Source organism: Sinocyclocheilus grahami, unplaced genomic scaffold (genome assembly GCF_001515645.1).
Source record: "Sinocyclocheilus grahami isolate Dianchi unplaced genomic scaffold, SAMN03320097.WGS_v1.1 scaffold440.1, whole genome shotgun sequence".
Classification (NCBI taxonomy): Eukaryota; Metazoa; Chordata; class Actinopteri; order Cypriniformes; family Cyprinidae; genus Sinocyclocheilus; species Sinocyclocheilus grahami.
In genome coordinates this window covers 99116-120807 of record NW_015505619.1, presented here as the reverse complement: position 1 = coordinate 120807, position 21692 = coordinate 99116, and the positions used below count along the sequence as shown (strand labels likewise).

The 21692-nt window shown below is 37.5% G+C and overlaps 3 protein-coding genes across 5 annotated transcripts; 2 read left to right on the top strand and 1 right to left on the bottom strand.

Annotated features, from left to right (window-relative positions):
- Window positions 1-3723: 3723 nt before the first annotated feature.
- Window positions 3724-4954, top strand: LOC107552000 (nucleophosmin-like). Its single transcript, XM_016233812.1, has 7 exons — window positions 3724-3839; window positions 3930-4012; window positions 4103-4222; window positions 4335-4428; window positions 4546-4658; window positions 4744-4784; window positions 4885-4954. Exons 1-7 carry the CDS (start codon window positions 3794-3796, stop codon window positions 4952-4954), a joined length of 567 nt encoding a protein of 188 aa, XP_016089298.1. The 5' UTR covers window positions 3724-3793.
- Window positions 4955-5595: 641 nt separating this feature from the next.
- Window positions 5596-10574, top strand: LOC107552060 (nucleophosmin-like). 3 transcript variants are annotated; one of them, XM_016233862.1, is made up of 10 exons: window positions 5596-5701; window positions 6704-6786; window positions 6877-6996; window positions 7109-7202; window positions 7320-7432; window positions 7518-7558; window positions 7659-7719; window positions 7805-8008; window positions 8177-8251; window positions 9804-10574. In XM_016233862.1, the coding sequence occupies exons 1-10, from the start codon at window positions 5662-5664 to the stop codon at window positions 9843-9845; spliced, it is 873 nt and encodes a 290-aa protein (XP_016089348.1). In that variant the 5' UTR covers window positions 5596-5661; the 3' UTR covers window positions 9846-10574. The 3 variants fall into 3 exon arrangements, with proteins under 3 accessions (XP_016089348.1, XP_016089349.1, XP_016089346.1); XM_016233863.1 differs by lacking the exon at window positions 5596-5701 and adding an exon at window positions 6078-6194; XM_016233860.1 differs by lacking the exon at window positions 5596-5701 and adding an exon at window positions 6542-6613.
- Window positions 10575-16668: 6094 nt separating this feature from the next.
- LOC107552047 (T-cell leukemia homeobox protein 3-like) lies at window positions 16669-21152 on the bottom strand. The gene is made up of 3 exons (XM_016233850.1): window positions 20691-21152; window positions 17800-18037; window positions 16669-16891 (listed from the first exon to the last, which is right to left on the bottom strand). Exons 1-3 carry the CDS (start codon window positions 21133-21135, stop codon window positions 16678-16680), a joined length of 897 nt encoding a protein of 298 aa, XP_016089336.1. The 5' UTR covers window positions 21136-21152; the 3' UTR covers window positions 16669-16677.
- Window positions 21153-21692: the final 540 nt, after the last annotated feature.

Below are 21692 nucleotides of genomic sequence, written 5' to 3'. Positions count from 1 at the left end.
AACATATATAGAAGGTGCACAGTGTCATTCATACAAACACCAAACACCATCATGGTAACACACATGAAACTGAAATAATGCAATAAACATTCATTTAACAACATTACGTGTAACACACAACCCTAATATACAAAACTGATAAGAAAAAACTAAGAAGAAACATAGTTATTTCAACAAAAAAACATAAAATTTTAAATGTAACGCAGGGAATTCTGGGAATGTCAATTTACGGTTATTCATTGTAAATTATACAGTATTTTTCACTTCCAAAAATGGTATACTACCGTAAAATTGATGTCTAATACATGTAATTTCCAATACAGTTTTTCACCGTATATAGTAGTGGAATTTACCGTTAACCATTTAACAGGCTTTTACTGTAGCATGTTTACAGTCTTTTACCGTTAAATTCACGGTAATTTTTTACAGTGTATATAAACGTATCTGTGGACCTTTTTTTTTGTATGCTGGTGTGATGATCCATGTCTTAACTTACCCCATTCAACATTCTCCATGTTGTCTGGTTGTGAATTGTCTACTGTCTGGTTGTAAACTATGATACAATCATACAGTGCTGCAAAAGCATGCTGCTGAAATTTCTTTTTTTCCTGTTTCCAATGTAAAATAGTTAAACATTCTTACAAACAAATGTAAATTTACCAATTAAGATTATCACAAGGTTTATGGTTCCATTTGCACAGTGAAACCAACAATCCCAGAACACCTGGATGATTACAGCTACAGGTTTCCAATAGTAGCACAGATACCAACTACCATTTCAACTATTTATTTTTATGCTCTTCTGTTACCTTTTAAGTTTTAAAACGGTAATCTTCTGGCAATGAATGAAATAACATTCACCTCCATATGTGGCCTAATAAACATTTTGCAACCTACACTAATGTTCTGTGTCATCTGTTCTTTGACCATGTGTTGCACTGTACCTGGATGATACACGATGATCATTGATAAAAATGCATGGACTATTTTGATGCACAACAAACACTCATGCAACATTATTTATAGGCTAAGTCATAAAGTTCCGTAAACATATATACTCTTAATTAGGCTTTTTTATATACATAAACTGCTCCCTCCTGGTGGAATGACCTGCCCAACTCAGTTCGAGCAGCTGAGTCCTTAGCCATCTTTAAGAAACGACTAAAAACACATCTCTTCCATCTATATTTGACCCTCTAACACTTGCACTCTCAATTTGTTTTCCATCTGCTTGTTTTCTTTAAAAAAAAAAAAGGCCTCTAACACTAGCTTTCTCTATCTACTTGTTTTAGTTTTGTTGTGTATGTATGTGTAAAGCCAAGCTTCTGCTAAATGACTACATAAATAAATAAATAAAAGGGGGAATAAAGATTGGATTGTGGCCTTGATTAGCTTTTGATGAGATGTTGGTCAAATGTGTGTTGGTGTGAATGTTTGATATTATGTGAGACAGTAACATTTTGTTTTTAAAAATATGAATTCAATAGTGATTCACACTCAAAATCCAGGAAAATGTTAGTCATGGAGGATGCGATTAATAAAGTAAAGTTTTCCTGAATTTTGAGCATGAATCAATTTTTGAATCCTTGTTACAAACTAAAAAGATTTATGCACCAAAACAAGACAACATAGGATACAAGAGAGTGTGATGTTAACATCCTTGTAGAATCTGCTGTATAACATTTTGACATAATAAAGCTAAAAAAAAAACTTTTTCTTAACTTGATTCTGGCATTTGATACATGACATTGCCATTCAAAAGTTTAGGATTACTATGATTTTTTTTTTAAGAAATGTATATTTTTGTTCTTCAAGGATGCATTAATTTAATAAAAATTACAGTAAAGACATTTATAATGTAAAAAACATTTCTATTTCAAATAAATGCTGTTCTTCTGAACTTTCCATTTGTCAAGGAATCCTGTCGCTGTATAATGGTTTCCACACTTCATTAAGCAGTACAACCAATTTCAACTGTGATAATAATCTGAAATGTTTCTTGTGCAATAATTCAGCATATTAGAATGATCTCTGAAGGATCATGAGACGCTGAAGAGGAGAAGTTGAGATCTGACATCACAGGGGGAAAATCTTTATTTTAAATTGTAAAATGATTCCACAATATTAATGTTTTTTAATAGTTTTAATCTGATGCAGTTGGTGACATGAACAAAGAACCTTACAAATACAAATCCTTAGAACAGTATTGTATATATCATATCAAAACAAGCACGTATTTGTTAATACAATTATTTTTTAACACGAAATTAGTTTCTTATTCCATTCCATAAAATGCAGTGAAGTATTTGTTTTCTCATTTACAGTGTACCAAATGTAAGCTACTTTTTAAACTTGTGTCCATGCAATTTTGTTTAATCCAACATTTTGGATTAACAAAATTAACACTTTCATGCTTGTGTGTGTGGTCTTAGATTCCTATTCATAAGCCTAACAGTTTAAGAACAATCACAGCAGGATAGATGAAAAACGGTCCACAAATACAAGTTTATTTCAGCTGTTGTATTTAAATGAAAACAACTAACAACAGACACCGTTTTAAAGCATTGCAAGCTACAGCACAACGAACTGAAATCAAAGTAAATTACAATTAGTTTAAGTGTGCTGAATGTCTGCAATCAGTCAGTCAGCGACGACTGCACAAAAGGCGCATGTCCGAGAAACTCATGAATATTCATGTTTGCTCCGCCCACTGAAACCGAAAATCTCGTAACACCGGCCCCTAACTGTCTGTGGAGCGGATTCATTGGCTGAGCAGGAAGGCCGTCCCAGTAATGGGCGTGATATACTCGATGTGGGTTAGTGTGTCCATCCCGCACTCGAGCGTACGGCGCAGTTCAGTCTACAGACACACACATAGCCTTCAGACATGGATCTCGAACAGATGGGTCCCCAAACCTTCCTGTACGGTATGTAATGCGTTAAACACTTATCTTGATCCGTTCTTGTCATATAGTCTATTAGCTCACACGTAGAGTACGTAAACGTGGTAAACTAGTAAGTTACGCAAACTGAGCATGGCGTAGTGTAAGTTAGTTGCCAGCCAACTACCCCGTTATATTGTCAGACTTAAATTGCTTCGCAGCACATGTTGATGTGTTAACTGGTATAAATACATTGTAATATCGATGTTACTCGATGTGGCGTGACATTAAACAACACGTGTTAGTTAGAGCATGAATTCGCACTAGCTAATCGGTTAGCACTACAGTCAGCAATTAACCTGAGACCCGTTTATCTTTGCTCTAGCCTTTATAGCTGACTTCGTAATAAACTTCTGAATTGAATGTATTGAAGCAAAGAAACGAAACCTCCACAGCTCGTGTCCCCCTGCACGCGCTCTCTAAACACGTGCACTGGTCATGGCGCTCCAAAATGGCGCCACTGTGCTACACGTGTTAGATGAGACAATAGCATGCAACTTAAATTGATTTTCTTCGTTATATGTGATAAGTCAAATGGATGCTAATTAAGTACGTTTTTTTTTTCCTAGTTTCGTTTTCCTAACAGACACACCCAGGCCTTTTGCTCTCACAAACCTTGCCACGTGTAGTTCCTTGCTTCCACATGAAACCATTGACTGCATTGTGTTAGTTTTGTTGCAGCAACGCGGTTTTAAATATGATTCTCTCGTTCTTTGGAGCCAGATTATTTCAATGGATTGGATCACGAAACCGGACGGAATGATTCCTTCACGAATCGGATTGAATCAGACCGAGCGTTTCACTGACTCATTTATTAAACCAAGATCTGTAGGGACCACGTGCCGATGTAAATGAATCACTTAATTGGTTTGAAGAGAGAATTGCTCGAGAATACTGGTTTGCAGAATTTAGTTACACTTTCCATCACAGGAGGGACCTTAATGCTTTTTAAAGAACTTTAATAAACTTGTTTTTTTGTTTTTATAGGTTGTGAGCTCAAGGCAGGCAAGGAAGTCAATTTTAATCCAGAGGATGATGATGATTATGATCATCAGTTATCAGTCAGAATGGTACGTGGCCTTTTTTTAAATGGTCTTCCAATTTTTACTAACATTTAAATTTCATATAGAAGGCATTTGCTTATTTGTTCATTGTTGCAGGCCTGTGTTGATCCCACAACAAAAGACGAACTGAACATTGTGGAGATCGAAGGGCAAGATTCAGAGGGTCAGACGGTCAAAGCAGTTCTGGCCACACTCAGGCCTTCCACTCTCCCCAGCGTAAGAAGAATGTCCATCCATAGAGCAATGTCATTTCACACATCTTTTGGGTATACTTTTAGTTGCTCTCCTTGAATTGCTCTTGTTAACTAAAGATGTGTTTGTATCGCAGGTGTGTTTGGGTGGGTTTGAGATCACTCCACCTGTTGTGTTCCGCCTACGCTCTGGTTCCGGTCCAGTTCACATTAGTGGACAGCATCTCGTCAGTGAGTACTTCATAATACTTGAGGAAGTGTATGATTATTTGGGATCGTCTCAAATAAAAGCATGGAAAACTGCTTTGGGAATTTTCAGGAAGTTTCTTATTGGTACTTTTCTTTCAGTCATGGGAGGAGACCAGTCCTTTGATGAAGAAGAGGAGGAGGAGGAGGAGGAAGAAGAGGAGACATTGACAACGGCTAAGAAGAGGCCAGCATCGGTGACTCAGAAGCCTTCAGTAAGTTCTGGAATTAATTAGGGTCCTTTCATTGATATGTATGTGTAATTTTGTGGCTCATTTTCAAACCAACGTTCTCTCGTAGAAAAAAATGAAGTTGGATGAAGAGGAGGATGATGAGGATGAGTACGTGTTGTCTTTGCCATCTATGTAAAGTCATAGGTACTTAGTATTTTAGAAATAGTATTTCAAAAATAAGGAAATGTAATATCATTTTACTTTCCAGAGATGATGATGATGAGGAGGATGATGATGAGGAGGAAAGTGAAGAAGAGTCTCCTGTAAAGGTGAAATGAGTTAATCAGGCCCTACATCTTGTAGAATGTTTAAAACTGTGATCAGAAATGCTTATTTTCCTAATTGTTCTGTCAGGAAAAGAAGGCACCATCCAAACCACAGACCCCTGCACAGAATGGAAAAGGACCCAAGCCCAATACGCCTGCTAAACAACAGAACAAGACTCCTGAAAAGAACAAAAAGGATGACAAGAAAACACAGTCGCCCAAAACGCCACAGACACCACGGGTTTTCACTGTCCCAGAGATCAAAGCCAAAATTATGGCGAGTGTAGAAAAGGTATGTTTTCCTTTGCATCCTCTCTGAACGGTCCACAAATACAAGTTTATTTCAGCTGTTGTATTTAAATGAAAACAACTAACAACAGACACCGTTTTAAAGCATTGCAAGCTACAGCACAACGAACTGAAATCAAAGTAAATTACAATTAGTTTAAGTGTGCTGAATGTCTGCAATCAGTCAGTCAGCGACGACTGCACAAAAGGCGCATGTCCGAGAAACTCATGAATATTCATGTTTGCTCCGCCCACTGAAACCGAAAATCTCGTAACACCGGCCCCTAACTGTCTGTGGAGCGGATTCATTGGCTGAGCAGGAAGGCCGTCCCAGTAATGGGCGTGATATACTCGATGTGGGTTAGTGTGTCCATCCCGCACTCGAGCGTACGGCGCAGTTCAGTCTACAGACACACACATAGCCTTCAGACATGGATCTCGAACAGATGGGTCCCCAAACCTTCCTGTACGGTATGTAATGCGTTAAACACTTATCTTGATCCGTTCTTGTCATATAGTCTATTAGCTCACACGTAGAGTACGTAAACGTGGTAAACTAGTAAGTTACGCAAACTGAGCATGGCGTAGTGTAAGTTAGTTGCCAGCCAACTACCCCGTTATATTGTCAGACTTAAATTGCTTCGCAGCACATGTTGATGTGTTAACTGGTATAAATACATTGTAATATCGATGTTACTCGATGTGGCGTGACATTAAACAACACGTGTTAGTTAGAGCATGAATTCGCACTAGCTAATCGGTTAGCACTACAGTCAGCAATTAACCTGAGACCCGTTTATCTTTGCTCTAGCCTTTATAGCTGACTTCGTAATAAACTTCTGAATTGAATGTATTGAAGCAAAGAAACGAAACCTCCACAGCTCGTGTCCCCCTGCACGCGCTCTCTAAACACGTGCACTGGTCATGGCGCTCCAAAATGGCGCCACTGTGCTACACGTGTTAGATGAGACAATAGCATGCAACTTAAATTGATTTTCTTCGTTATATGTGATAAGTCAAATGGATGCTAATTAAGTACGTTTTTTTTTTCCTAGTTTCGTTTTCCTAACAGACACACCCAGGCCTTTTGCTCTCACAAACCTTGCCACGTGTAGTTCCTTGCTTCCACATGAAACCATTGACTGCATTGTGTTAGTTTTGTTGCAGCAACGCGGTTTTAAATATGATTCTCTCGTTCTTTGGAGCCAGATTATTTCAATGGATTGGATCACGAAACCGGACGGAATGATTCCTTCACGAATCGGATTGAATCAGACCGAGCGTTTCACTGACTCATTTATTAAACCAAGATCTGTAGGGACCACGTGCCGATGTAAATGAATCACTTAATTGGTTTGAAGAGAGAATTGCTCGAGAATACTGGTTTGCAGAATTTAGTTACACTTTCCATCACAGGAGGGACCTTAATGCTTTTTAAAGAACTTTAATAAACTTGTTTTTTTGTTTTTATAGGTTGTGAGCTCAAGGCAGGCAAGGAAGTCAATTTTAATCCAGAGGATGATGATGATTATGATCATCAGTTATCAGTCAGAATGGTACGTGGCCTTTTTTTAAATGGTCTTCCAATTTTTACTAACATTTAAATTTCATATAGAAGGCATTTGCTTATTTGTTCATTGTTGCAGGCCTGTGTTGATCCCACAACAAAAGACGAACTGAACATTGTGGAGATCGAAGGGCAAGATTCAGAGGGTCAGACGGTCAAAGCAGTTCTGGCCACACTCAGGCCTTCCACTCTCCCCAGCGTAAGAAGAATGTCCATCCATAGAGCAATGTCATTTCACACATCTTTTGGGTATACTTTTAGTTGCTCTCCTTGAATTGCTCTTGTTAACTAAAGATGTGTTTGTATCGCAGGTGTGTTTGGGTGGGTTTGAGATCACTCCACCTGTTGTGTTCCGCCTACGCTCTGGTTCCGGTCCAGTTCACATTAGTGGACAGCATCTCGTCAGTGAGTACTTCATAATACTTGAGGAAGTGTATGATTATTTGGGATCGTCTCAAATAAAAGCATGGAAAACTGCTTTGGGAATTTTCAGGAAGTTTCTTATTGGTACTTTTCTTTCAGTCATGGGAGGAGACCAGTCCTTTGATGAAGAAGAGGAGGAGGAGGAGGAGGAAGAAGAGGAGACATTGACAACGGCTAAGAAGAGGCCAGCATCGGTGACTCAGAAGCCTTCAGTAAGTTCTGGAATTAATTAGGGTCCTTTCATTGATATGTATGTGTAATTTTGTGGCTCATTTTCAAACCAACGTTCTCTCGTAGAAAAAAATGAAGTTGGATGAAGAGGAGGATGATGAGGATGAGTACGTGTTGTCTTTGCCATCTATGTAAAGTCATAGGTACTTAGTATTTTAGAAATAGTATTTCAAAAATAAGGAAATGTAATATCATTTTACTTTCCAGAGATGATGATGATGAGGAGGATGATGATGAGGAGGAAAGTGAAGAAGAGTCTCCTGTAAAGGTGAAATGAGTTAATCAGGCCCTACATCTTGTAGAATGTTTAAAACTGTGATCAGAAATGCTTATTTTCCTAATTGTTCTGTCAGGAAAAGAAGGCACCATCCAAACCACAGACCCCTGCACAGAATGGAAAAGGACCCAAGCCCAATACGCCTGCTAAACAACAGAACAAGACTCCTGAAAAGAACAAAAAGGATGACAAGAAAACACAGTCGCCCAAAACGCCACAGACACCACGGGTTTTCACTGTCCCAGAGATCAAAGCCAAAATTATGGCGAGTGTAGAAAAGGTATGTTTTCCTTTGCATCCTCTCTGCATATGAAGTCTCAAGGAACTATCATCCTTCTATGCTTTGGGATACAATGGGAAAAGTTTGATTTGTGCATGATATTATTGAAAAGGGAAAAAAAATCATACCAGAAAATAGCACTCATGTTTTGTTTTTTTGTTTTTTCAGGGTGTAGCATTGCCATGCTTACAGCCAAAGTTTGAGAACTTCGTAAAGCACGGCTTAAAAGTCACAGACGCAAAGGTATATCCATTTTTCTTGTCATGTTGTGTTTTGATATTGATATTTGTCAGTGAGAAAAAAAAGAACACAGGGATTAAAGTTCGGATTTCCGTCAGTTCATAAAGACGGTCACTTGCTTCATTACTGAATGATTCAGCCGTTCGTACGAATCAATTAAATGAATGAATCCGTGATAAAAATCAGTGACTTGCCGCCACCTTCTGGTGGATTTACATTTTTAGCTTATAATTTCAGTTATTTAAATCATGTTTCTGTATTCAAAATTTTGTTTAAAACATTAATCTCCACATGAATTTATGAATTTAATTGCACTCATGCTACATCGGAGCCTCATTAAACGTCTGAAAATGTACCTACAAGCCACTTTTGTGTTACTCTGTGCCATCTCTGTAGTACAAATTAATTTATTAATACTAATTTCATATGATTGGTAACTTATTTATCTTATTCTACTTATTATATTGCAGGGGTTAAAGCAAAAAAAAAAAAATATTTTGACTGAGAATTTTTCTTCGACCAAACCCCATTCCTCAGCCATACACCCATTCCAACGCACACCCAGTTTAAGAGCCTTTTTTTTTTCTTGTAATTAGGAGCACTTGTCCTCATAATTAAAACATTTAGGAGTACCTTCTGATCAATAATCAAAAATTCTGATAAAAAAATTAGCCTTCCTAATGCGAGGTGACATTTGACTCCTTAAAGTGACTTACAGGAGTATTTTCTTTTTACCTTTTGTAATGGCATTATTTTCATCTGTCAAATGCAAAAATGTATGTTTATAATCTTTTTTTAAAATTTCTATTTAAAACAATATGTAAAATAAGATTAAGTTACCAATCATATGAAAGTAGTATTAATAAATTAATTGGTGGCACAGAAGAACACAAAAGTGGCTTGTAGGTACATTTTTAGACGTTTAATGAGGCTCAGGTAGCATGAGTGCAGTTAAATTCATGTGGAGATTTATGTTTTAAATATAAAATTTTGAATACAGAAATATGATTCAAATAACTGAAATTATAAGCAAAAAAATGAAACTACATCCGCCAGCAGGTGGCGGCAAGTCATTGATTTTATCACTGAATCATTCATTTAATTGATTTGTTCGAACAGCTGAATCATTCAATAATGAAGCAAGTTACTGTCTTTATGAACTGAAGGAAATCTGTCGTAGCGACGGAACTTTAACCCCTGAGAACATCTAAGACACGTTTTTTTGTTTGTTTATCAAACACTGCAAATTTAGATTAGGCATACAGTAGTTTTTCAAATATTTATGAAATTAAGATAACTGCTTCATTGCTTTTTGTCTAAGAAATAATGTTTTAATGATATTCATTATGATATTGGGACACCCAGGTTTTTTGGCCGCCAGATGTTTAAAATAAATTAAAAAGTAAAAGCATGTTAATTATCAAAGAGGTGTATTCAAGTCATTGTATGCTTGAATTAATTATAATAAACTAATAGACGCTAGCATAAGGAACATATTAGGAACCGTCATGAATGAATGTCTTACCTGTACTTCTGTTTTGTTTTTCCCCCCAAGGTAATCGAGGAGCTCTGGAAGTGGAGACAGAGTGTAAAATAAAAGCTAAACCATCTTTTGTTTTGCTTAAATTATTAGGCGCTCCCCCTTTTTTTCTTCTTTTTGACCATGATTTTACTTTTTTTGTTACCTGCAGTTTTAAGTTCGTCCTCATACTCTTCAGTTTTTATGTCAAATCCATGCCATTCCCTGAAAAGACTTTACTCCGAACATGACCTCATCCTTTGCAATTTGGCCTCTCCTCACCCCTGTGGTGTTGTCATGTCCATGGAGTGTGGCCTTAATTTGGCAGCCTTGTTGCTTAAATGAGAGTCTGAGCAGAAGATTTCAACCCTCGAGTTTATATGGAGATTTGTTGACTACCCGTCCATGGCTTCTTTAAAATTACATAGAAATGTGTGTATGGCATTCTGGTTAGAGATGCACCTGAGAAGTCAATTTACTGAAATCTTGAACAGCTTGACCTGATTTGCAATGCATGATTAATGGGTTTCAGAATGGTATCAGTGATGAATTCCAGTATTTCAGCAGTTCATGTTATTTTTGTAATTGTCAGTGTCCTGTAACCTGCTAGAAGGTGGGATGTACTGTATGTTTGGGATTGATTAGTCCACTGTAAGAAATCCAAATGTCAAGAATGTATACTGTTAATGTCACAGTCTGTGCAGCTAAATCTCAGAACTCGTAATCTGTGGACTGCAATTCAGATGTGGCTCACCTTTTTGACTTCGTTGAATCTGTTTAAGTGCAAATAAAGTTTATATTTCACAAGTGTTAACCCATTTAATGTGGCTCATAAGATTCCTTTTGGAGAAGTCAGGACTGTTTTGATGTGTCTCCCTAAGTTTTGTTCTATGCATCTCCATTCTTTAAGCGTGTCTTAACTAGTGGTCGACCGAAATTGTGTTTTTTGACAGCCGATGCCAATATCTTGGAAAGTAGGGTGGCTGATATAAAGCCGATATAATTGTATTTATTTTAATATTTAAGACATTTGAAAATGGATGAATAAATACATTTGTAAAATAAGCATACTTTAGAAGATAGTATTTTCCACAAACAAATAAAAATATAATTTAAAAGGACGTAAACTAGTCTAACCAGCAGAGCACTCGGTATTCTGGGAAGTTTGTGTGCATCTGGAAATCTTTTTTTTTTTTTTTTTCAAATAAAGCCAAGGTAACACATTTTACATACAGCGCACAGTGAAAACATGAATATGACAATGGGAAGATGCATAAAGCGCAGCATAATTTGAAATCACGAATTTAATGTTTAAAGCATTCGATTTGCACGGACCGAAAGTCACGCAGAGAACAAGCGATCATGCAGGTCACACTTCACAAGATCTCACAACTGGATTCGACTAAGTTTGCTAGGTTTGTGAAACTTAATTTTCATTAGCCATTCAAAGATTTGTTTAAATGATGTAAATGCATTGCTGACGGCAAACGAGAAAGTATTATAATGTTTGCCTTTCTATTTCTAATAATATAAAAGCAATCGTTATAATACTTTTTGTATACATTTTAATTCCTTTGTTTAACAGTTCTATCTGATTATTTGACAGACTTCTATCGGTATTAGACAGAAGAACGACAGCGAAAAAGAGGGAGTAGGAGAGCACTGTATGCTCAGGCGCTGCCGCTCTCAGCGCCGTCGAAATAAAAGTCCACATCGGCCAAACATAAACGCTTATCGCCGATGCCGATATTTGAAAAATATCGACCGATATATCGACCTTGACGATATATCGGTCGACCACTAGTCTGAACACCTAGCATTTATCACCTTGCATTTATTTTTTCCTCCATGAAAATGAATGAAAATATTTTGTATAAAGTATGAGAGAGAGCGAGAATAATATTAAATATTAGGATTATGTGATGCGGTGTCTTTGTTTAATTGCCCTTAAACAACAATATGCGTGCTTAATGCAGATTTTACGAAGAGGAAAGTTTTATTTTATCTTGACTGTTAACCCCCACTTAAATGTTATCTTACCCTCGGTTTGTTTGTATAGAGATTTGTGAATTCTAACGTTACCTCGGAACCAGTTAAAAAAAACCTGCCTGCATCGCTTGTTTTCGCACAAAAAAATGTGTAGATTGCCTTTGCCTTGTCTTGCATTCAGAAACTTTTGGGCTGATTTCAAGGTTGTTGCTTTCAAAGCTGGGTAGTAACTGATTACATGTAATTTGGATTACGTAATCAGATTACAAAAAATAAGTACTTGTAATTAGGTTATTGCATTTTAAAATACTCGTAATCAGACTACAGTTAGTTTTTTATTGACTACTTAATTACATATTATTCACACAATAGCAAAAAAAATTGTATTTATTGATTCTTCTTAATTCCTCTTTTTCATCTTGCTACACTCAGAAAGTCTTCCAGTTTTGTGGACATTCACACAAAGACCAGTCACTAGCCAGGTGTCTGCACAGCATTTGCCACTGGATTTCCGAAAATCATTTCCTGTTTAAGAAGTGTTTCAACATTGCATCACTTGTGATGAACACGATATTTTTATCACTCAGTAGGTTATTTAACCATGTGTTACTATGTCCTTTGGGGTGCTTTTGTCTTTCAAACACATTCAATTGCACAAATTCATGTTATTTCTTATTTACATGTAATGCAGGCATTTGCCAATCTTTTTGTTATCTTAACCTCTTTCGCCTAATATAAGTACCCCTGAAATTTTTAAATAAATATTTTCATAATTAAGAATCATATTTGCATGTTCACAGATCTGTTATGTTGGTTAATGCGTGACATACAGGTAGGCTACACAAAATAGCCTATTTACATTTTTTAGTAGGCCTATTTTGTTTGATGTTACAATTTTAAAATGACTTCTTTTAATTTTACATTATTTATAATTTAATTAGCCTTTTATTAAACTTACAAACCCTCTGCAGCTCCTTACGAAGCCCAGTTCGGGAAACCTTGACGTAATGCACTTTATATTGTTAATTACAACGAATGGAATATATTTTCTTACTTTTTTATGTTTATGTTGATATGGTAGGCTATACTATTATCCCATTTAAATCGATGTGATAAGTTAGATCAAAAATTATCTAAAAGTAGTTTGATTATATTACCTAAAATGTGTAATGTAACGGATTACGTTATAACAAGGTTAACGTTACAATTTTTGTCATGTAATTTGGAATAAGTAACGGACTACAATTTGTAAGTAATCTACCCAGCTCTGTTTGCTTCTACCAAATAAATTATATATATATATATATCTGAAGAGTTTGGTTCCAAGACGCTATGAATCCATTTTGATTAATTGGAGTAAAAACGTGTTTTCTTTACCAAGAAAGTGGCAAGATGAAAACCACTATTTTCTGTTTCAAACTTTCACATAGCATCTTTAGGTTATCATAACATAAAAAAATTCAAATCCAGATTTTGATTTTCAAAGATTTATTATAAAATTTTATTATTTTTTTCCCAAAATGCAATAAATCCATGACACTTTTTTTTTCTTCAAAATGCAATAAATCCATTGAATCAATATAAAAGTTATTTTTCATATTGAAACTGTTGAAAATACACAACATAGTAAGTTGATCCACAAATGAACTTCACATATGGCCTCTGAACTTGGTCAATACTAATCTTATATACAGGGACTGGACTAAAAATACATTCAACCAGTCATCGCTCCCAAAATATATTCAATGGGTCATCAGGTTAATGCTGTAAATTTATTACAACAATAAAATAAAACCTAGAATGCCAGGTGTATTCAAAGCGCCGCCATTACTGTCTACAGTGTGTGGAATGGTGCGCTGTGATTGGTTGTGCGGATATAGCCTATCGCATTCTGCAGAGAAGGGAGACTTGCGTTTGTGGCGTTTTGGAAAAAAAGGGAGAAAACATGACAGAATAATAACTCGGCGGATATCGCATTTCGGACTTTTCAATACCGACCAGATACAATACTGATTTTGGCGGAAATATCTTACATTTATTTTTAATCTTTTAGACGTTTAATATATTCCATTTTTCGTTCCGAGTTTGTGGCTCTGTAGTTGACCACTTGCACGTAATAGCCAGCAGAGGGCGATAAAACACCACGCTTTACAAATCACTGTATAGTTGAGCAACCGTAGAAGTGATGCCATTGCTGTAGATGTGGAAAGGAGCCAGGAATACTTCCTGTGTAAATTATCTTGAGCATTGAGTCTATATTACCGAAGGCTTTCTCAGATGACCCCGACTCAACCGTACACATCATCTCACCCTCTCCAGTCAAAGAGGCCCTGGCACCGGTCACCACTAACCATCTGTCCACAAAGCGCTGTGGCGGAGCTCCACAGGTTCACCCTGCTGAGGCTTCGACAGCATCATAATGTAAGGAGTCTGTTAAATCACTTTATATTGGACACCCCTCCATTTACCCCCCACCCAGGCCTTTAAAACAGGTCAATTCCTGAGAGTCAGCACTTTGGGAGGAGGGAGTTGGTTGCTGTGAGCATAAAGGCATTTTTTATGGTCCCACAGGATCCCGCATTTATCTGCTTGAGGACATAAGTGCTTCTTTGCTGTGGCAGGCATAATCGACTGCAAGCAACTACCAGGACTCAGTGTTTATTTGTCGATCAAGTTGTGTAGAACGGTGGTAGGACCTCTGAAAGCAACACATTACTCCAGAGAAGAGTGCTGCTTAGGGATTTGGAAAATGCCTCTTCTAAAAAGAAAACCATTAGGGCAATAACAAATTAAGCAATAGCACACCTTTTGTGTTAATGCCAAAACAGAATGTTTATTACTTTTTGTTTGTTATTTACATATTTATCAAATACAAAGTATAATACAGAGTTTGGGATGCAACAGCACACCTACATCATCTAACAAACCCTTGTTTCTTCTGAAATTGTTCTTTCCCTCTGACACACAACATTCAACCATCGAAGCATGATTCTGAGGAGTTTCTGAGCGGCGTTTGGAGTCACTGCTGAATAAATCTAACCGATAAAATAAATTGCAACCACCCCGTACAACGTCATACGCCTCTCTTTTGAACGCTTCATGCGATTCCTCAAATAATCAGGATGCAGTTTCATAAAATTAAAAAAACTAAAGTAGCTGGTTATCTTTTGAACCCCAAAAAGACGAAAAATATGCATACCCAGCCTGACAAAAAGGGAAAAGTGTGTGTCTATTTGTGCATCTTTATGTCCTTTTATTTTCACAAATGGCCAGATTGGGGGCATTTTAGGTCGTGGAGCTCACATTATAAATAAGTAAGTCATCGTTACTTCCCTCTTCTGCATTAATCCTGTATTCTACAGCTCTGAGTGGTGGAGAAATTACACAGGGGGGGCAGAAGGACGAATGAAAGGATGGAGGAGAAGATCAGAGGATCTGTAAAAGGGTCAACTGAGATGGCCTGTTCCATTCTATAAGTCATTTTGTCAATGAAACTGACCCTGATGGGGATAAAAGTCTCTGTACGCACAGACACACCACAGAAAACAGACTTCATTTATTCTGCAGAGGCTCGTATGACGCAGAACCATTTTATTTGAATGGGTTTGCTCACTGTTGGATGGCCAATATTAGTTCCTCGCTTTTTTGTGGAATGGAATAGTCTTTTAGGACGGAGATAAGGTCAGCCAACATCCCAGTCCATCGAAAAAAAAGGAGAATGTCATTTGCTTCTTGAGTTCTGGTACTCATACGAGCGCAGTCACTCCCCCAAGCTTGCCGCTCTCCTCGCTCGTCCAAGGCTGAATGTTCTGCAGGGCGAAGAGTGATGAGTTGTGGATGCAGAGCGGGTCTGTTGAAACTGAATCAGTCAAAGACTTCTGAAAGGCATCGTGCTGGAGTTGAATCATCAGCCGGTTGGCCTGCTGACGCTCTGCCTCCCTCTCTTCATTAGGGCAATAACAAATTAAGCAATAGCACACCTTTTGTGTTAATGCCAAAACAGAATGTTTATTACTTTTTGTTTGTTATTTACATATTTATCAAATACAAAGTATAATACAGAGTTTGGGATGCAACAGCACACCTACATCATCTAACAAACCCTTGTTTCTTCTGAAATTGTTCTTTCCCTCTGACACACAACATTCAACCATCGAAGCATGATTCTGAGGAGTTTCTGAGCGGCGTTTGGAGTCACTGCTGAATAAATCTAACCGATAAAATAAATTGCAACCACCCCGTACAACGTCATACGCCTCTCTTTTGAACGCTTCATGCGATTCCTCAAATAATCAGGATGCAGTTTCATAAAATTAAAAAAACTAAAGTAGCTGGTTATCTTTTGAACCCCAAAAAGACGAAAAATATGCATACCCAGCCTGACAAAAAGGGAAAAGTGTGTGTCTATTTGTGCATCTTTATGTCCTTTTATTTTCACAAATGGCCAGATTGGGGGCATTTTAGGTCGTGCAGCTCACATTATAAATAAGTAAGTCATCGTTACTTCCCTCTTCTGCATTAATCCTGTATTCTACAGCTCTGAGTGGTGGAGAAATTACACAGGGGGGGCAGAAGGACAAATGAAAGGATGGAGGAGAAGATCAGAGGATCTGTAAAAGGGTCAACTGAGATGGCCTGTTCCATTCTATAAGTCATTTTGTCAATGAAACTGACCCTGATGGGGATAAAAGTCTCTGTACGCACAGACACACCACAGAAAACAGACTTCATTTATTCTGCAGAGGCTCGTACGATGCAGAACCATTTTATTTGAATGGGTTTGCTCACTGTTGGATGGCCAATATTAGTTCCTCGCTTTTTTGTGGAATGGAATAGTCTTTTAGGACGGAGATAAGGTCAGCCAACATCCCAGTCCATCGAAAAAAAAGGAGAATGTCATTTGCTTCTTGAGTTCTGGTACTCATACGAGCGCAGTCACTCCCCCAAGCTTGCCGCTCTCCTCGCTCGTCCAAGGCTGAATGTTCTGCAGGGCGAAGAGTGATGAGTTGTGGATGCAGAGCGGGTCTGTTGAAACTGAATCAGTCAAAGACTTCTGAAAGGCATCGTGCTGGAGTTGAATCATCAGCCGGTTGGCCTGCTGACGCTCTGCCTCCCTCTCTTCCGCCGTCTGCCGTCTGACATGAGATGATATAGAGAAAATTAGAGGAGTAGAAGTTTTACATTTGCCAAAAATTTGCTCATGTGCACATTTGCTGAAGATATTCAGTTTCCAGTACAAACAATGAATTACAGGGTGAAATGAACTACAGCAAAGCTACAAGAAGATATGGTCATCTTTGAGGAAAAAATCATTAATTGTGTGAATATTTTGCCATTATATAGATTTAGATATAATTCATTTAAGTGAAATTTTGTAAATTGTTGTGGAGATGTAATTGATTCATGGAGGTAAATATCCAGTTTATTTAGACATTACATTTGTGTAATGTTCAAGCAGCCCCTCCTCTTCTCCAAAGTGTGGCATGTCCTTAGTGTGTTTGCCTTAATTAATAATTCATATTTCTTCTTGACAACACCATTATTTCCCCATTAATTCTTACAGGTATTATGGCCGTTAGTAGGTCAAATCTGAAAAGGGATTTCAGGTCATTACAGACACTAATGTGGTTAGTATATATATATATATACATATATATATAATAAATATATTTAATTTATTTTAAATAGGGCAGTTAAAATATGCATTTCTTTCTGTTTCATGATTTTATGTCCAGCCATGAAATTTTATCAAGTAAATCTTTCTGTCACTCCAATCATTTCTGTTGCCTGTTTACAACTCTGGGTAAAACCATGTTACAGTTTTAAAACAATCAGGGCACCTATTTCACAGTGTACTATTGGACATTATCAATGTCCAGACAAACGTTTAGAAAAAAAGATATGCATGGGAAATATAGTCTAGTGAAATTGCGGTGTTCTTGTGCCTTTGTTGATGTGAGATCACACTTGAATTTTTCACCATTTTTCTCAACATTTCTACATTTTCCATTAGAATATATCAACCTTTCTTTCTGTGTCTCACCTCCACTTGGTCCTGCGGTTTTGAAACCAGGTTTTGACCTGGGCGTCTGTCATTTTCAGAGTTTTAGCCATAGCTGCTCGTTCAGCGCTGGCCAGGTATTTTTGTCTGTGGAAGCGCTTCTCCAGCTCACAGATCTGCACTCGGGAGAAAGACGTACGGGGCTTCTTTCTCTTAGGTGGTGTGCGGTTCTGGTATGGGTGACCAATACGCCGAGCCACAGTGAAAGGCGTCAGGGCTGCTGTAGTATGAATAAAGAAGGAAAAGCCAGTGAGAGATGAAGTAAGCCATGAAGAGTCTGACACACAGTTTATTGACCTCCTTCTGTCACACTAAATCATTTTTCAGGCAAAATTGGAATCTGCCTATTCAAGATTTAAAATCTTTTTTGTTAATATTGTGATTTTTTGAATATAAAATACCTAGTATTTCGTATACCTACACTGTAAAATATTTCTGTTGCTTTTGCAGTACTAGAGTATATTTTCAAATGCATTTAAACTGTACAAAAAAACTGGATGCACTACACAATTTTAGAATCAAGCTTTTTTTCCATTTAATAATTGACAAAGAAAATGAAGGACTGTTAGGAAGTAAAATGCTTTTTGCACATTAAACCAGCTTTCACTTAAAGGTTTGTGTAATTGTGTGCTGCGTTAATCAGCCCAAGTTTCTGACTCTTGCTGAGTCAAAGGAAAACTCTGTTCCTCATCATTATAAATTACTCCATGCCTTCATGCACTATACCTTTTAGATGTCAAGTTAGACTTTATATTATTGATTGATAAATACTGAAAACCCTCATAAATAGATGGATTGCTGATGCTCTTAGGATTTGTTGAGAGGCCTGTTACTCAGGTTACATATAAGCTGTACAATAAAATCACACAAAACATATCCTATTAATGTTGCATCAAATACAAACAGCAGCTGTTCTCCTAATGACAGTAATTACCTATATTGTTCGTTTATTTATTACCCAAAACACACAGAGCAGCAGAGAGCGCCTGTTACCGCAGCTATAGGTGGCAATAATTAAAGCTGGTGAAATATTGATATGTCTTTCTAATGGCACAGCGTTCGCATTTACCCCAGAATAAAGAAAGCTGGTGATCTATGTGACAGCTCTGAATTGTAAGAGTTTACATTCGTATGCAAAAGAGCGGTTAAACTAAATAAAACAATACTCATTTATGTCTGTATTTATGTAGCCCGCTTGGTAGATGTTCAATTCATATTTGAAAAACAAAAAATAATAATAAAAATAAGCCTGTATATCCAATTAAATCTGGTTAATCTAAAAAAACGCGATGATTTCAGTTATTACACAATTATTCAGATATGTGTTAAAAATTGCATATGTCCAATAGGCTCAAATATAAAGCAAAATCATGCAAACAAAAAAAAATTGTTTTGCTCGTGCTGTTAACAGACACGTTGACCTAAGCTGAGCTTTTTGAGGTGTTGACTTTCTATCGGCCTTTTCATTTAATTTCGCCCATAACCGGCACAGGTGTTTCACGCTCTTCAAGGTCAAATAAAACTAAAACGAGCTCCTCCGCAGCATCCATTCATCTGCCGGCTCTTTATGCAAACAGCAGGATCAAGTTTCCCAGATATACTGTCTAATATTTATTGTTGAAACCTCCACCAATTCATCCTTGTGATTCTTTCACGAGCACACATGCAACAGCATCGTAATTTGCACAACTAAAAAGGCAAATGATTAAAAGTGCATTATGCTATTTTGGGGAATAGATTTTAATTGCGATAACTCGCAAAGACATTTTTAAATATAGGCTAGGCTACTCTATTTAAGTAATCCGTGGTGCGTTCATATGAATAGGCTATAATAAAACATATAGTCTAATTATTTAAATGTAGGCTACTTTAATGATAGGCTAACTAAAGCATCACATAATATAAGGCCTAAATATAAGGCCTTTATTTATATATAATATAAAATAAGGCCTAAAGTTATTGCTAAAGTACTGTTATTATAGCGTGCCACCAACAATAGCTCAAATGTTTTGTTGTTGTTGTTTTAGTTCTTCTCTCATAATTATGCCGTCCTATAAAAAAAACAAAACAGAATTCAAAATAAACATATTTAAAACAAGAAAAAAAAACACTATAGTCTTAGAAATGTGTATGATTTGCATTTCATACGTTGTAAGTCTGCTTGACTTTTACTGTCAAAAATCCACAGACCACCGACGTTTAAACTACAAATGTTTTCAAACATAATTCACATAGAGTTTGGACTTTTTGCTGTTATGTTTGTGTTTTTGTTAGGCTACATAAGACGCAAATGTGAACTTGAGTGATTTTTGTTTTCTCAGACAATTCACCATTTCCTGATTCTGATCACTTCAACCACGAGGATGTTGTTAGAAAAATGAACAGATCGAAAGAATAAGACTATTTGTTTACCTGCAAACCTGTCTTTTGCGAAGCGCTGGCTGCTCTCCATCCAGGGAAAACTGAGGCTCCCAAGACCGGGCACCGCGCTGGCCATGGGTGGAGGCACGGCCGCGGCCAGGGGCAAAACAGAATTCAAAATAAACATATTTAAAACAAGAAAAAAAAACACTATAGTCTTAGAAATGTGTATGATTTACATTTCATACGTTGTAAGTCTGCTTGACTTTTACTGTCAAAAATCCACAGACCACCGACGTTTAAACTACAAATGTTTTCAAACATAATTCACATAGAGTTTGGACTTTTTGCTGTTATGTTTGTGTTTTTGTTAGGCTACATAAGACGCAAATGTGAACTTGAGTGATTTTTGTTTTCTCAGACAATTCACCATTTCCTGATTCTGATCACTTCAACCACGAGGATGTTGTTAGAAAAATGAACAGATCGAAAGAATAAGACTATTTGTTTACCTGCAAACCTGTCTTTTGCGAAGCGCTGGCTGCTCTCCATCCAGGGAAAACTGAGGCTCCCAAGACCGGGCACCGCGCTGGCCATGGGTGGAGGCACGGCCGCGGCCAGGGGCCTGTGAGCCGGGACTCTAATCACTCCTCCGTGTGCAAGGGTCAAGTTCACTCCGTATGGACTGGACTCCTCATATGGAGCCGCGATGCCGTGAAAAGTGCCGGTTAGTGTGTACGGCGTTGCGCTCGCTCCTGTTGGGCTGCCGAGATGGTAACTGCCTCCGCTCGCGCTGCCGCTGCTGTTGCTCTCGGAGTTATTCCTGGTCGAGATCTGCTGTGGCTCTTGATCGGTGCCGCTGAGAATCTGGTCAATGCCGAAGCTGATGGGTTCATGTTGGGTAGGTTGTGATGTTTGACTGGTGCCACTTGGGCTAGAGCTTGGGGCTCGGTCCATCCTCACCACCCGAAGCTTTCCAGTGAGTTTATTCCACAGACAATTTCGGACTGCCCTGGAATTGTACTATGGAAAACTCAAGATCTATGAGTAAGGGAATCCCTAGTAATAGCTACTTTGTGATGTATTACTCCTCGAGATTCAATTCTTGATTTAGGATGGTTTGGACGCATTCGTCTGTGGGTGAAAAGTTTTTGGCACAAGGACTTGGCAGATTTCTGGCACTCTCTCTCTCCACTGGATCCCTACGCGGAACTCGTTGAGCTCTTCTCTTCTCTGATTGGACAGTGCTCAATCTCTTTCTCCTTATTGGCTTTCATTTTGTTACAAGCCACAAAACAGAACGTGTTGTGTGACATCATTCTTTAAAATGCAGATCGTTTAGTCCCCAATTTCTGAATTGGTCAAGTATCTCTTTATTATGGACATGCTGACATTAGCACGTCATCACTGGCTTTTTAAAAACTTGAGTATTTAATAGAGTATGGAAAATAAAGTGCTCATCAATTGTATTATATACCATATGGACCTTTTGTGTAGAAAAAAGTAGTTTGTAG

What these genes read in the sequence shown, in the direction of transcription:
- LOC107552000 (XM_016233812.1), top strand. Translation starts at nt 3,794, where the DNA reads ATGAATCACTTAATTGGTTTGAAGAGAGAATTGCTCGAGAATACTG. An exon ending in ATCAGTTATCAGTCAGAATG is followed by an intron (nt 4,013 to 4,102) that starts GTACGTGGCCTT and finishes TCATTGTTGCAG; the next exon opens with GCCTGTGTTGATCCCACAAC. An exon ending in CGGTGACTCAGAAGCCTTCA is followed by an intron (nt 4,659 to 4,743) that starts GTAAGTTCTGGA and finishes GTTCTCTCGTAG; the next exon opens with AAAAAAATGAAGTTGGATGA.
- LOC107552060 (XM_016233860.1), top strand. Translation starts at nt 6,568, where the DNA reads ATGAATCACTTAATTGGTTTGAAGAGAGAATTGCTCGAGAATACTG. An exon ending in GGCCTTCCACTCTCCCCAGC is followed by an intron (nt 6,997 to 7,108) that starts GTAAGAAGAATG and finishes TTTGTATCGCAG; the next exon opens with GTGTGTTTGGGTGGGTTTGA. An exon ending in AAGAAGAGTCTCCTGTAAAG is followed by an intron (nt 7,720 to 7,804) that starts GTGAAATGAGTT and finishes TTGTTCTGTCAG; the next exon opens with GAAAAGAAGGCACCATCCAA.
- LOC107552047 (XM_016233850.1), bottom strand. Translation starts at nt 21,135, where the DNA reads ATGGACCGAGCCCCAAGCTCTAGCCCAAGTGGCACCAGTCAAACATCA. An exon ending in CGCAAAAGACAGGTTTGCAG is followed by an intron (nt 18,038 to 20,690) that starts GTAAACAAATAG and finishes TTCATACTACAG; the next exon opens with CAGCCCTGACGCCTTTCACT. An exon ending in AACCGCAGGACCAAGTGGAG is followed by an intron (nt 16,892 to 17,799) that starts GTGAGACACAGA and finishes ATCTCATGTCAG; the next exon opens with ACGGCAGACGGCGGAAGAGA.